The 14,708-nt window shown below is 44.7% G+C and overlaps 4 protein-coding genes and 1 gene segment (V, D, J or C); all 5 read left to right on the plus strand.

Moving 5' to 3' along the window:
• The window catches only part of LOC128404187 (immunoglobulin lambda-1 light chain-like), a 236,029-nt gene that overhangs the window by 163,863 nt on the left and 57,458 nt on the right, over positions 1–14,708 (plus strand). The window lies entirely within an intron of this gene.
• The window catches only part of LOC128404184 (immunoglobulin lambda-1 light chain-like), a 222,292-nt gene that overhangs the window by 103,407 nt on the left and 104,177 nt on the right, over positions 1–14,708 (plus strand). The window lies entirely within an intron of this gene.
• Positions 1–14,708, plus strand: part of LOC128404208 (immunoglobulin lambda-1 light chain-like) — a 94,136-nt gene that overhangs the window by 32,121 nt on the left and 47,307 nt on the right. The window lies entirely within an intron of this gene.
• Positions 1–14,708, plus strand: part of LOC128404186 (immunoglobulin lambda-1 light chain-like) — a 53,653-nt gene that overhangs the window by 3,497 nt on the left and 35,448 nt on the right. The window lies entirely within an intron of this gene.
• LOC128404193 (immunoglobulin lambda variable 3-9-like) lies at positions 12,617–13,930 on the plus strand. The segment is given in 2 exon segments: positions 12,617–12,773; positions 12,880–13,930. Coding segments are annotated over 2 exon segments (381 nt in total).

Genomic DNA, 14,708 nt, shown 5'->3' on the forward strand with positions numbered 1-14,708 from the left:
GTTAAACAATAAATCTTAATTAGTGTTTTTGCAACTTGATTGTATTCTGTAATATGTAGGGTCAGTGTAACCTTTGCTCCCAGCCTGTATTTCCCTTTTATGACTTTGAGAAATTTGTCTCTTAAATCAGAGGGGCCCTTTGTCCAAGAGGATAAACAGCTGCCATAGTCCTTAGCCACCTGCTTTTCTGCCTGGCATGAAACATTTGCAAATCTTTAAGCTCATTTTAAAATACAGGCCTTGATCAGATGCCTCACTTTGATATTTGAAAGCATGAAGAAATGTACCCAAATCATGGTTTCCCTTTTTCTTTTTGTGAAGGTGCCACTTCACAACCAACTTTGACTCAGCCTGCCTCTGAGTCTGTCGTCTCTGGGCCAAACTGTGAAAGTCCAGATGAAAAATAAATACAGAAAGCTGAAATATATGTCAGGAACATTGTAAAGCACAATACACAGTAATAAAGGCGGCCTGGGCAGGCCATTCAGGTTGTGCCTCACTGCTTCATTTTGTGCCCCACTTGCTAGTCCTGAGTCGCCCTGCCCTTGCATGAAGTCTTGGGTTTACAAATTTGGGAGAGGGGAGAGTGCAGCACTGGGGAGCGGGGGGGCTGGTGAGGCCCCCTAGATGTAGAGGCCCTAGGTTTCAGCCTACTTAAATCCAGCACTGGATCAAGAGATTGCTTTTTCAAAATTGCCTGGGGGGGTGCATTTGAAACCAGCCTCAAGTGGCCTTCAGGCCAGACTTTGGACATGCCTGCTCCAGTGTAAATCGAGGTTCCAGCACTCTTCTTTATCCAGCCCATCCATGCTGGCATTCCCAAGGGATAGTGTGGAATAGTGGTTGGATTAGGACCTGTGAAACCATTCCTGTTATAAATCTTCAAGTGACACTGGCACTAACTCTAGAGGGCCCTGGATGCCAGGGCGCCCACAGTTTTTGTGGGTGCTCAGCACCCACATTGCGGGGCTTTGTCATGGCTTCTGGTTTCTACCGGATGTTGCATCGGAACCCCAACGCATCCTCCAAGGCCCCGTCCGAGGCCCTGCAATGCCTCTGAAGCTACTTCTGGTAGAAACAGGAAGTCATGTTAGAGGCCCTGCTGAGCTTTGGAACGCAACTTCCTACTTCTGCCTCTTTTGTGAAACATTTGCTTCAAAGACAAACCAGTTCAGATCTAATTAGTGCCTTAATTTCTTTATTTCTAAGGTGAATATTTTATGGAGAACCATTCTACATATGATTCGGGTTTTTGACACAAGGAGAAGCTGTTGGTTCCACTTCTCTTCATTTGAGAGACAATGACTTAAAGAGTCACCTGCATTGTGAAATATGAGTTCATCAACAGATGGTTTTTTTTTCGTTTGAGTCTTACTCATGCATGGAATTCAAGTGCCTGTACACAACTTTCTCTGCTTTATTGTATGTTCTGGGTTGTTGAATCATCCAGTCATCCATCCTTTTTGAGATCTGGTTCAAGCTCTCTCTTCTCCACCCACATTTATATTTGGAAACTTCAGTAATTTTGGATTACATGGGACAGAGATGGGCAACTTTGAGCCCAGCAAGCAAGAAGCATCATCAACATTCAGGGATATGTTCAAGTCAGGCAAAATCATTGGGAGCCACAGCACCATGTTAGTAAGGCATGTGGCCTGAAGTGGGCAAGTTCTGAGCAGGTCCTGAGAAGGTAATATCTGAAGGAGCATCTCCACTCCCATTGCTCAGCATGGACCCTGAGGTCTTCTTCCGAGGGCCTTCTGGCCGTCCCCTCACTGCAAGAAGTAAACTTACAGGGAACCAGGCAGAAGGCCTTCTTGACACTCCCTCCCTCCCTGTGGAACACCTTCCCATCAGATCTCAAAGAAATAAAGAACTGCACTACTTTTAGAAGACATCTGAAGGCAACCCTGTATTGGGAAGTATTTAATCTTTGACATTTTACTATTTTTTTTGTGCGCACTGTAAGCCGCCCAGAGTGGCTGGGGAAACCCAGTCAGATGGGTGGGGTACAACAACAACAACAATTCTGGGAGGCCATATTCTGCCCCTAGGTCTACAGTTCCCCAATCATGTCCTAAACAATACAAAGAAGCTTTCGTGCAAAATCTGTTCTGTGGTCATCTTCTGGTTGTTCCCTGTATTTCCTCATATTCTTTCTAGCAAAGCCAATGGGTGTCGAGGTATTTGCATAATTGCTCATGCCTCATTTCCCAGGTGATTTAAGAGGGTGGTAGGGAGGTGCCACCAGACTAGAGATCTGTTTGTGGGATCCACCCTCCTTTTGACATTCACCATGGCCTGGATCTTTGTTCTCGTCACATGTCTCAGTTACTGTTCAGGTATGTTTGTGGAGACCTAACGTATTATTTGACTTGACTTCTGTTACTTTTCACAAGAAGATAATAATTTTCTGAAATCTGAGGGCACAGAAAATGATGCATGTACCAGCAAGAAAGCTATAGTCTTTCTTAACACTGGAAATGATTCATGTGCTTTTATTTGATTTTTCTTTTTGCAAAGGTGTCACATCGCAGACAACATTGATCCAGACTGCCTCTGAGTCTGTGCTCCCGGGTCAAACTGTCAAAATCTCCTGCTCTAGAAGTAGTGGCAGTTTGCATACTTATAGCTGGCATCAACAGAAAGGTGGACAGGCTCCCCGTTTTGTGTTCTATCGTACCAGCACCCGGGGAGACGGGATCCCTGATCGGTTCACTCCCTCTGTCTCTGGGAACACTTACTATTTAACCATCTCCAATGTCCAGCCAGATGATGAGGCAGTTTATTACTGTGTTGACTGGGTGACAGGCAGTAATGTGTTCCACAGTGGAACAATCTGATGGGGAACTGATACAAAAACCTCTCTCACACACTTCCCCTAGAGTTTGCAAACAAGGATCGCTCAGGAGCTGACTTACACCAGAGAAGAATAACAGATCAAGTTGATGGATTATGCTGAAATCGTTAAAATGACCAGAAGAATCAGAAATCAAGAAGGCCAAGAACAGGGGGAAAGGGACCACAAACCGCCTCACTCATCCCACCTCTGAGAACACTCTTTATTTGCAATTTCCAACCTCCTGGCTATATTGTATTCTCCTCAGGGGTGTCAACCTGAATAAAATATTCAGCTGTTCACAATTATTTCCCACATATTCAACAAACTTTTTCCAATCTTCTCTAAATGTATGTTCTTCTTGTTCTCCTACTCTAAGTCTGCAAGTTGTGCATACAGTGGTACCTCAGGTTACATATGCTTCAGGTTACATATGCTTCAGGTTACAGACTCCAGACCCAGAAATAGTGCTTCAGGTTAAGATCTTTGCTTCAGGATGAGAACAGAAATCGTGCTCCGGCGGCGTGGCGGCAGCGGGAGGCCCCATTAGCTAAAGTGGTGCTTCAGGTTAAGAACAGTTTCAAGTTAAGAACAGACCTCCGAAACGAATTAAGTACTTAATCTGAGGTACCACTGTATTCTGCCAGTTTAAGTTGCCATTTTCTTTGGTTAGGATCTGAATTGTATTCCATTTTGGGGCTAACAGAAAACGGGCCACAGTAGTAGCATACATAAATAACCTTTTTTGGCACCTGGGAATTTCAGTCTGAATTATCCCCAACAAAAAGGACTCTGGTTTGGGGGTGGGGTGGAGGAAAGTACTTTTAAACATTTCCCCCCATTCATTATGGATATTTTCCCAATACTATTTTTCCCTTTAACAAGTCCACCACATGTGAAAGAACGTTCCCTCCGCAAATACATGTCTGAGTTTAGGTGTATTACTATATACACTGTTATATGTGTAACGTTATACAAAATATATATTCCAGGTTTCCAAAAGGAATTAGCATCTAAACTGATATGTGCGACACCGCATAGCTGTATCAAAATGAGTATGAACTATGTAGAAGAATAAACAGATTCACACATTTACAATATACATGTGTGTGTTCACTGCCAATAAACTATGATCCTTCCACAACAATACAAAGCAGGACCTCCCGTGAATGTTGTTTTCAAGCACAACTTCACACAACCAAAGTTGAACACACCCTTTCTTCCTGGTGGGGAAAGCAAGGGGAATGTGAATGCATAAGACTGATTAAACAAAATAAAAAAAATTCCTTTCAGTAGCACCTTAGAGACCAACTGAGTTTGTTATTGGTATGAGCTTTCGTGAGCATCCACACTTCTTCAGATTCTTCATGCACACGAAAGCTCATACCAATAAGAAACTCAGTTGGTCTCTAAGGTGCTACTGGAAGGATTTTTTTTCTTTTGTTTCAACTACGACAGACCAACACGGCTACCTACCTGTAACTAAGACTGACTAGATTGTGATTTCAGTATTTTGCTTTGAAATGTGATGCAGGCATTTTGTGGTGTCTGCTGTTCTGCCTTTAACCTCCAGGGGACAATGTTGGGACATCTACCTGTTTTATAAAATAATAGTGAATTATATCACGAAACGGAAAATTGTTACAAAAACTGAACTGTTGGGGTGAAGCGAAGCGTCAGAATGTTTTTTCTTATGCCTGACTACTTGCTTAGGAGACATTTGTATGAGGAGCAGTGCTGATGAGCCACTCCCCCGCCCCCCCCCCCTGTAATCACAGTTTGCAATGGAGAGAAGTTTCCATTGCAACCTGCACAAAACTTCAGAATTCGGGAGCTGATTTTATTTCTTAATTCCCACCTTTGTTGTGAGTCCCTGAATCTGAGAAAGGAGGGTGGTGGGTTGGCTTCTTTCAACAAGGAGTGCTTAAATACGTTTGCATACTATTATTATTTAAAGGTAAAGGGACCCCTGACCATTAGGTTCAGTCATGACCGACTCTGGGGTTGCAGCGCTCATCTCGCTTTATTGGCCGAGGGAGCCGGCGTAGAGCTTCCGGGTCATGTGGCCAGCATGACTAAGCCGCTTCTGGCGAACCAGAGCAGCGCACGGAAACACCGTTTACCTTCCCGCTGGAAGCACTTTGACATGCTTTCGAACTGCTAGGTTGGCAGGAGCAGGGACCGAGCAACGTGAGCTCACCCTGTCACGGGGATTTGAACCGCCAACCTTCTGATCAGCAAATCCTAGGCTCTGTGGTTTAACCCACAGAGCCACCTGCGTCCCTATTATTATTATTATTATAATTAAGCATCATCAACATTCAGGGATATGTTCAAGCCAGGCAAAATCATTGGGGGCAACAGCACCATGAAAGTGAGGCATGTGGCCTGAAGAGGACATGTTCTGAGCACGTCCTGAGAGCCACAAAAGGAAATATCTGAAGGAGCTTCTCCATCTTCCATTGCTTAGCCCGGACTGAGGTCTTCCTCCGAGGGTCTTCTGCTGGTTCCCTCACTGCGAGAAGTGATGTTACAGGGAACCAGGCAGAGGGCCTTCTTTGCAGTGGCACCCTGCCTCTGGAATGCCCTCCCATCAGATGTCAAAGAGATGAAGAACTACATAACTATCAGAAGACATCTGAAGGCAGCCCTGCAATGGAAAATTTATGTTTGACATTTTCATATGTCTTTATGTAAACTGTTAGCCGCCCAGAGTGGCTGGGGCAGCCCAGCCAGATGGGTGGGTAATAATAATAATAATAATAATAATAATAATTTTGGGAGGCCATATTCAGCCCCTGGTTCTACAGCTCTCCAATCATGACCTAAGCAATACATAGAAGCTTCAATCTTCTGTGAAAACACCCCCTTCATGCTAAAGCTGTTCTGTGGTCATCTTCTGGTTGTTCCCTGTATTTCCTCATATTCTTTCTAGCAAAGCCAACGGGTGTCAAGGTATTTGCATAATTGCTTGTGCCTCATTTCCCAGGTGATTTAAGAGGGTGGTAGGGAGGTGCCACCAGACTAGAGATCTGTTTGTGGGATCCGCCCTCCTTTTGACATTCACCATGGCCTGGATCCTTGTTCTCGTCACATGTCTCACTTACTGTTCAGGTATGTTTGTGGAGACCTAACGTATTATTTGACTTGACTTCTGTTACTTTTCACGAGAAGACAATAATTTTCCGAAATCTGAGGGCACAGAAAATGATGCATGTACCCGCAAGAAAGCTATAGTCTTTCCTAATATTTGAGAACACTGGAAATGATTCGTGTGCTTTTATTTGATTTTTCTTTCTGCAAAGGTGTCACATCGCAGACAACATTGATCCAGCCTGCCTCTGAGTCTGTGCTCCCGGGTCAAACTGTCAAAATTTCCTGCTCTAGAAGTAGTGGCAGCTTGCATGCTTATAGCTGGCATCAACAGAAAAGTGGACAGGCTCCTCGTTTTGTGTTCTATGCTACCAGCACCCGGGGAGACGGGATCCCTGATCGGTTCACTGCCTCCACCTCTGGGAACACTTACTATTTAACCATCTCCAAGGTCCAGCCAGATGATGAGGCGTATTATTACTGTGCTGACTGGGTGACAGGCAGCAATGTGTTCCACAGTGGTACAATCTGATGGGGAACTGATACAAAAACCTCTCTCACACACTTCCCCTAGAGTTTTCAAACAATGATCACTCATGAGGTTACTTATACCAGAGAAGAATGACAGATCAAGTTGATGGATTATGCCGAAATGGCTAAAACGACCGGAAGAATCAGAAATCAGGAAGACTAAAATTTTAATAAGGAATGGAGAAAATTTATTATTTATCTTAAAAACCACTGCAGACTTTTAAAATCATCAGTGGGATTGGAATAACACATGTATTTGAAGGGTGAGTTTTGGACACAATGGAGAAATAAAAGATTTGGACTATCATAAAAGATGCAGGAGGAAATTATTAACAATAGGACCCGCAAAGGGGAGGAGGGGAGGCCAGGAGATGCTTGGGAATCTTGTTTCTATGTTGTACAGTGGTACCTCAGGTTACATACGCTTCAGGTTACAGACTCCGCTAACCCAGAAATAGTCCTTCAGGTTAAGAACTTTGCTTCAGGATGAGAACAGAAATCGTGCTCTGGCAGCGCAGCAGCAGCAGGAGGCCCCATTAGCTAAAGTGGTGCTTCAGGTTAAGAACAGTTTCAGGTTAAGAACGGACCTCCGGAATGAATTAAGTAAGTACTTAACCTGAGGTACCACTGTATGTTGGATTTGTGACTGTAAAATGTTAATCTGAAAAACCAAATGAATGAATGAATGAATGAATAATGTCAGCTCCTCTCCCTAGACAGGGGCAAGCATGAAGTGGTTTGGGCAAGAGCATAGATTCTGTGGGTACTCTGAAAGACAGGGATGGGGCAACTGCAGAGGTTGAGTACCTCCATCTTCTGCAATGATGCTTGACAAAAGGAATTTCTTTCACTACTATTACAAGAGAGCTGGACCGAATCATCACTATATATTCTATATAATGTCGAGAGGAGGGGGAGAGGGACCACAAATTGCTTCACTCATTCCACCTCTGGAAACACTGTTTCTTTCCAATTTCCAACCTCCTGGCTATATTGTATTCCCCTCAGGGGTACCAACTTGAATGAAATATGGTGGGGGACAGGTAAGCCCTGCCTAACTGATCACAAGATGCGGCACACACACCTCATTTGAAAGGCAATGCCCATCAATGGGGTGGGGGTGTCAAACATTTTATTGGAGGGAGGGCGAAGGGACTTCAGCCCCTAGGAGTTCGCTCCTATGATTCCCCTTGTGGGTTTTTAATGCTATTTACTGGTGTTCTGCTGTAATCTGGGTTTTGGCTGCTTTCAGTTAGCCTTTTGATAGTTTTCAGTACCATTGCATTCAGTACCATCCATGGATGCTTTTGAATTATGGTGCTGGAGGAGACTCTTGAGAGTCCCATGGACTGCAAGAAGATCAAACCTCTCCATTCTTAAGGAAATCAGCCCTGAGTGCTCACTGGAAGGACAGATCATGAAGCTGAGGCTCCAATATTTGGCCACCTCATGAGTAGAGAAGACTCCCTGGAAAAGACCCTGGTGTTGGGAAAGATGGAGGGCACAAGGAGAAGGGGGTGACAGAGGACGAGATGGTTGGACAGTGTTCTCGAAGCTACCAGCATGAGTTTGACCAAACTGTGGGAGGCAGTGGAAGACAGAAGTGCCTGGCGTGCTCTGGTCCAGGGGGTCACGAAGACTAAACACGACTAAACGACTAAACAACAACAACAGAGGCATCTTGTACCTGTGTTCAGTGTCATGTGTGAACAAGCCTATAGTCTCTCCTGAGTGTTGGTACGTTCATATGGCAAGGAATGGAACTTGCATACCCAACAGGTGAGACCTGCAAGCAACAAAAGGTTGCAGCATGCAGTTCAGAAATGGCAGAAAAAGATTGCCCAGATTCTCACTGTGATCCTAACCCTTTGAGATAAATTTCATTTTTGGATTGCCTTGGGAATTTCCAGCCAGGGCAGCAAGGGTCATTCTCACCATTCAATTATATATTCTAGTCAGGTCTGGAAGATTCCCGAGGGCCAGGCAGAGAGGCTGGAGGGCCACATTAAGCTTCTGGATCTAAGCTCCCACTCCTGTCCTAAACAAAATGCCATTCTTCTTTTAAACTGCCTAACGCATGCAAAATTATTTCGTTAGAAGTTCCTCACATTTCCTGTCCCTAGCAAAGCCAATGGGCGTTGATATATTTGCATGAGAAGTCTCTCTTCATTTCATGTGGGATTTAAGAGAGGGGGAGGAAGGTGCAGCTAGATTAGAGAACCTTTATTCCTCTCAGACTCAGCCTCAAATTGATTTCCACCATGGCAAAGCTGTGTGTTTTATTCATGTTTCTCAGTTACTGCTCAGGTCTGGTTGTAGAGGGAATATATGGGGCTGGTGACCATGCTATTTGTCTTCTGTATTTATCACTAAAAAAGAATTAATACTTTTTCTGAAATTTGAGAAAACAGAAAATGATGCATAGTTGTTGTTGTTTTTTCCCCTTTTCTTTACAAAGGTGTCAGTTCACAGCACACATTGACTCAGTCAGCCTCCGAATCTGGGACTCTGGGCCAGACCCTAATTCTCTCCTGCTCTAAAAGCAGCAGCAGCAAGAGTGCATTCCGCTGGTATCAACAGATACCTGGAGAAGCTCCTCGCTTTGTGCTCTATGGCACCAGCGACAGGGGAGAAGGGATCCCAGATCGGTTCACTGGCTCCGTCTCTGGGAACACTGGCTATTTAACCATCTCCAGCCTCCAGGCTGAAGATGAGGCTGTTTATTACTGTTGCGTTTGGGAGGACACCAGTGGCTTCAAGTTCCACAGTGGTGCAATCTGATGGGGAATCGAGACAAAAAGCTTCACTCTTCCTCGCTGCAGCAGGAAACCTGAACCACACAATCACTTGTTTGAGCCTCAAAGGAACAGCTTGGCCAGGGACAAGCTTGAAGTGGTTAGGGCAGGAGGGCAAGGGCTTCGCTGGAAGAGGAGGGCAGAATATTGAGATGCTGGAAGAACTTAGAGGGCGCCTCTCTGGCAAACTGGTAGAACAAGAAGAGCTTGTGGGAAAAATAAATAACCAATTAAAATGGGCATAAGGCTTGAGCTACAAGTACTCTTTTCTAACTGAATGGCACTATTTTATTATGTACATAGAGGAAAACCAAAATAGCAACAACAACAACAACAACAACAACAACAATTAAAAAGCAGAGACATCACTTTGCTGACAAAGGTCCGTTAAAGCTATGGTTTTCCCAGTAGTGATGTATGGAAGTGAGAGCTGGACCATAAAAAGGCTGATCGCTGAAGAATTGATGCTTTTGAATGATGGTGCTGGAGGAGACTCTTGAGAGTCCCATGGACTGCAAGAAGATCAAACCTATCCATTCTTAAGGAAATCAGCCCTGAGTGCTCACTGACGCTGCGGCTCCAATACTTTGGCCACCTCACGAGAAGAGAAGAATCCCTGGAAAAGACCCTGATGTTGGGAAAGATGGAGGGCACAAGGAGAAGGGGATGACAGAGGACGAGATGGTTGGACAGTGATCTCAAAGCTACTAACATGAGTTTGAGCAAACTGCGGGAGACAGTGGAAGACAGGAGTACCTGGCGTGCTCTGGTCCATGGGGTCACAAAGAGTTGGACACGACTAAACGACTAAACAACAAAAGCTGAGTCCACAGTCAAGTTTCTATTCTATATCTGCAAGATCTAAAAACCAGGCCATATCAGTCAAATGTGTTCTGGAAAACCATGGTCTTACTCCAACTGCTTGAGCACTGAATACCAGCATTGGTTTTCATATTATATAACCTTCCTGTTCATGTTGAGCATAGCTATACGATGACTGCTTTTCCAGCTTTAACCTTTAAGGGGAGATGTTGGTCTATTTTTGGCAGATTAGTGGTTCTGAGAGCACCTGGTCCCGCTTGCACCTGCAATGTGAAGTGAAGCAGGAGAATGTTCACTAAGCATGGCTACATGTCTGATGCTTTCTGTTCACTCATGCTCAGATTGGCATGAATGCAGCAAATATATCAGGTACAAGTACACCTTCTGCAGACAAAAAGAGTCGGAAAAGAATGTGCAAGTGCGTGAATAGATTAATTTCATTTCCTCATTTATTTCCTTTTAAAAAAAGTTTCATTCGCTTTGGTTTCTGTTCTTTGGAGTGCATTTGGTGTTCTGTTTGATTGTTTCCCCCTTGAGTGCATTGTGTGGACAGGCGGAGTCCCCCACATCCCGAGCGCCCCCCCCCCGGTCATGTGGAATAACGACTCAAGACAACGTGCTATGGGATTAAATTGGCCACAACTTTATTAAATTTCAAATGTGGGTAGACCTTGGCTCAGGCATTGGGCGTTCTCCCTCCCCAGTCCCCAGCCGGGGACCTAGGGAGCATCAGGGTTATCCAGTGTGGGGGGGGGATGGGCCGGCTCTGGAGAACATATGTTCAAGCAGAGATAGCCGCCCCTGTTACGCCGCCGCCACAGGGGAGAGCAATGGCGACCTCTCGGCGTACAGTCAAGGCCTCCCCTCAAAATCCCCTTTAACGGGGAATCCTGGTATCGCCGCTGCAAAGAGGAAGATGGATGAAAGGATTCCGCCCAAAGCTTGATACCGCCAAAGTTGTGACGTTTTGCTACAGGAAAGGCGAAACCTGCCAATGCAGGGAAATTCCTTTCCGGCCCTTTAACAGCGACCTTAACGTAGCAGCGCCCGCATACCTGTGAAGAAAAGTTAACCTGCAAAACCTATGAAGAAAAGTTAACCTGCAAAATAAGGCATTAACTGAGGGTGGGTAGGGTGGGAGAAGCTCTGGAGCCAAGTGAGGATTCCCAAGTGAGGATTCCTCCCTCTATTGTGTGGGCAGGTAATCCCTCCCCTACCTGGCCTGATCTCCTTGGCAACGCTTCCCCCCAGGTAGGATTGGACAATTGACTGAGGTAGGCGGAGACCTCCAGGTATCCCACCTGAGGAAAGGCAAAGCCAAGCCTATGCTGATGGAGCCGCTCCAGATCCAGGGGCTGCGTGCATCCACGCAAAGGTCGCCCCCCGTTTTATGCGGGGAGCGGTCATTAGTAACATAAGTAATAGAATCATAGAATCATAGAGTTGGAAGAGACCACAAGGGCCATCAAGTCCAACCCCCTGCCAAGCAGGAAACACCATCAGAGCACTCCTGACATATGGTTGTCAAGCCTCTGCTTAAAGACCTCCAAAGAAGGAGACTCCACCACACTCCTTGGCAGCAAATTCCACTGTCGAACAGCTCTTACTGTCAGGAAGTTCTTCCTAATGTTTAGGTGGAATCTTCTTTCTTGTAGTTTGGATCCATTGCTCCGTGTCCGCTTCTCTGGAGCAGCAGAAAACAACCTTTCTCCCTCCTCTATGTGACATCCTTTTATATATTTGAACATGGCTATCATATCACCCCTTAACCTCCTTTTCTCCAGGCTAAACATGCCCAGCTCCCTTAGCCGTTCCTCATAAGGCATCGTTTCCAGGCCTTTGACCATTTTGGTTGCCCTCCTCTGGACACGTTCCAGTTTGTCAGTGTCCTTCTTGAACTGTGGTGCCCAGAACTGGACACAGTACTCCAGGTGAGGTCTGACCAGAGCAGAATACAGTGGCACTATTACTTCCCTTGATCTAGATGCTATACTCCTATTGATGCAGCCCAGAATTGCATTGACTTTTTTAGCTGCCGCGTCACACTGTTGGCTCATGTCAAGTTTGTGGTCAACCAAGACTCCTAGATCCTTTTCACATGTACTGCTCTCAAGCCAGGTGTCACCCATCTTTTATTTGTGCCTCTCATTTTTTTTGCCCAAGTGCAATACTTTACATTTCTCCCTGTTAAAATTCATCTTGTTTATTTTGGCCCAGTTCTCTAATCTGTCAAGGTCTAATACCTGCCTGTCTTTTATGTTTAAATCTATCAAGTGCAAGTACACTGAGCAAAAGTCATTTGTTATTTCAACTTTACAAGAGAGAGTGTCTTGGGAAGTTTTTATAAGAGGGAAAAGGGAATTAACTAAAAGGGCAATACACCCTGTCTCTCTTCCACATAACTCTGTAAATGGGAAGCAAAGTTTAATTCCCACAAGATATCCCTCCACAAAAAGTGTTCACCCTTCATTTTCTACAGTGGCATGGCATGCATTTTATCCCCAGGGGTGGAGAGGAGGGTGTGCTGCGTTTTCAAGGGAAATGATTTGAATGTAGGGCTGGGTCAGGAGATTGAAAAGATTTAAGAGAGCAGAGAGACGGGTCTGAAGCAGACATCTTTGTGCTTAAGGAACGAGAGCTCCTCTGCGCTCCCATCATGCTCTGGGCCTGCCTATTCCTCACCTATTTCTCAGGTATGAGAAATAAAAGTGTTTGTTTTTTTCTTTCTTTCTTCTGAGCAGTAGACCAAAGAGGAGTCTAATGTATCATGAGATTCCCCCCCCCCCCTTTCTCTTTCAGGATCTTTGGCCCAGTATGTGTTGACGCAGCCCCCATCAGTGTCCGTGTCTCCGGGACGAGATGCCCAAATCACTTGTTCTGGGAACAACATTGGGAGCAAATATGTGCATTGGTACCAGCAGAAACCAAGCCAGGCCCCTGTACTGATAATATACGAAGACAGTAAGAGACCCACTGGGATCTCGGACCGAGTCTCTGGCACCAACTCTGGCAACACAGCCAGACTGAGCATTGCCAGAGCCCTAGCAGAGGATGAGGCCGATTATTACTGCCAAGTGTGGGACAGCAACACAGCTCACAGTGACACAGGCAGATGGGGAAGTGCGACAAAAACCTCTTGCTGAAAAAGGCAGCTGCTATCATACTCTGTCTTCAGAGGAGAGACGTTCCAGTGGAATTGAATTTTCATGAAAAGAGGCTTATTCTCACCCCCAAACCTCCACGTCTCCCAGAGTTACAGTTGTTGTTTCTCTAGCTCTCTCCCTCGTTTAATGAGGGGAGGCAAATGAAGGGGCTTCACTGAGGTAGAGAATTTAGCATAGACTACAACAGTGCATTGGACATAGACAGCAGGTCCTTGCTGGGGCACAGAGAGGCTTATTTTGTCATTATTGAGAGCATTCTCACCCTTCTCTTTGGTCAAAGAGGATCCCAGAGTGGCTTACATACAAGAAATTGAAACCAGACACTTTGGAAAATGAGCGAGGTCCCAACCAAAGAAGAATGGCAACTTAAGCTGATGGAATATGCTCAGTTTGTGGACTTAACATATAGAATAAGAGAACAAGAAGAACATACATTTAGAGAAGACTGGAAAATGTTTATTGAATATATGGAGGAAAATTGTATGCATTTGAGAATGTTGTCAGCATTGAGATAAATTAAACATTGTAAATAAGCTTTGATAGATGTAATATTGGAATACTGAATGGTTTTATTTAACTAAAATATGGAGGGATTTATGATATGCAAAATGAACCATGGAAAGAGAAGAAGGGAAGTCATTGATATTTTAAGAATATTTAAATGAGTATTCTAAATTGTAAAACAGAATATATATGTGTGTGTGTGTGTTTAAAAGTGGAGTATATATGTTATAAATGTATTAGGAGTGTATGTATTATGCTTAATGAAAACAATAAAAATTCATTGGGAGATAAATTCAAGAGTGCAAATAAGCTTTGATGGGTGTAATATTGGAATACTGAATGGTTTTGTTTACCTAAAATTTGCAGGGATTTCTGGTATGCAAAATGAGCCATGAAAAGAGAAGAAGGGGTGTCAGTGATATTTAAAGGATGTTTAATTGAGTATTCCAAATTGTAAAACAGTGTGTGTGTGTGTGTGTGTGTGTGTGTGTGTGTGTGTGTGATTAAAAGAAAAAAGGCACTCCTTGTCCACAGGGTTATAAGCTTGGAAAAAAAGCATGACACACAAAAGGAACAGGGAGGGAAGAGGAAAATATAAATCCAATTCAGGCACCAATGTCTAAACAGTTGCGCCTATAATGACCAGCTGGCCCAAAGCTGATGAAACAATCCCTGTTTGTCTCTCTGAGGCAAGTCTGATGGGATGGCTGCCCCCAGATGTGGAGAGAGGAGGCCTGATGGAGCTGGCCTGTCATCTTGAACTGCTGTTCTCTGGCTATGCTGGGCACCACTTATCCTCCATGTCTGACCCCCCCTTAACTCCATCTTGGGCTCATAAATGCCACACTTTGTGTTGTGTGATAGAGAACCCCCATTTGTCTGTCCTGATCTCCAAGCCACATGGACTTCAGATCTATGACGTATTGGGAAAGGTGGCGAAAGAAAACATCCTAAATCATC

Source organism: Podarcis raffonei, chromosome 16 (assembly GCF_027172205.1).
Source record: "Podarcis raffonei isolate rPodRaf1 chromosome 16, rPodRaf1.pri, whole genome shotgun sequence".
Taxonomy (NCBI): domain Eukaryota; kingdom Metazoa; phylum Chordata; class Lepidosauria; order Squamata; family Lacertidae; genus Podarcis; species Podarcis raffonei.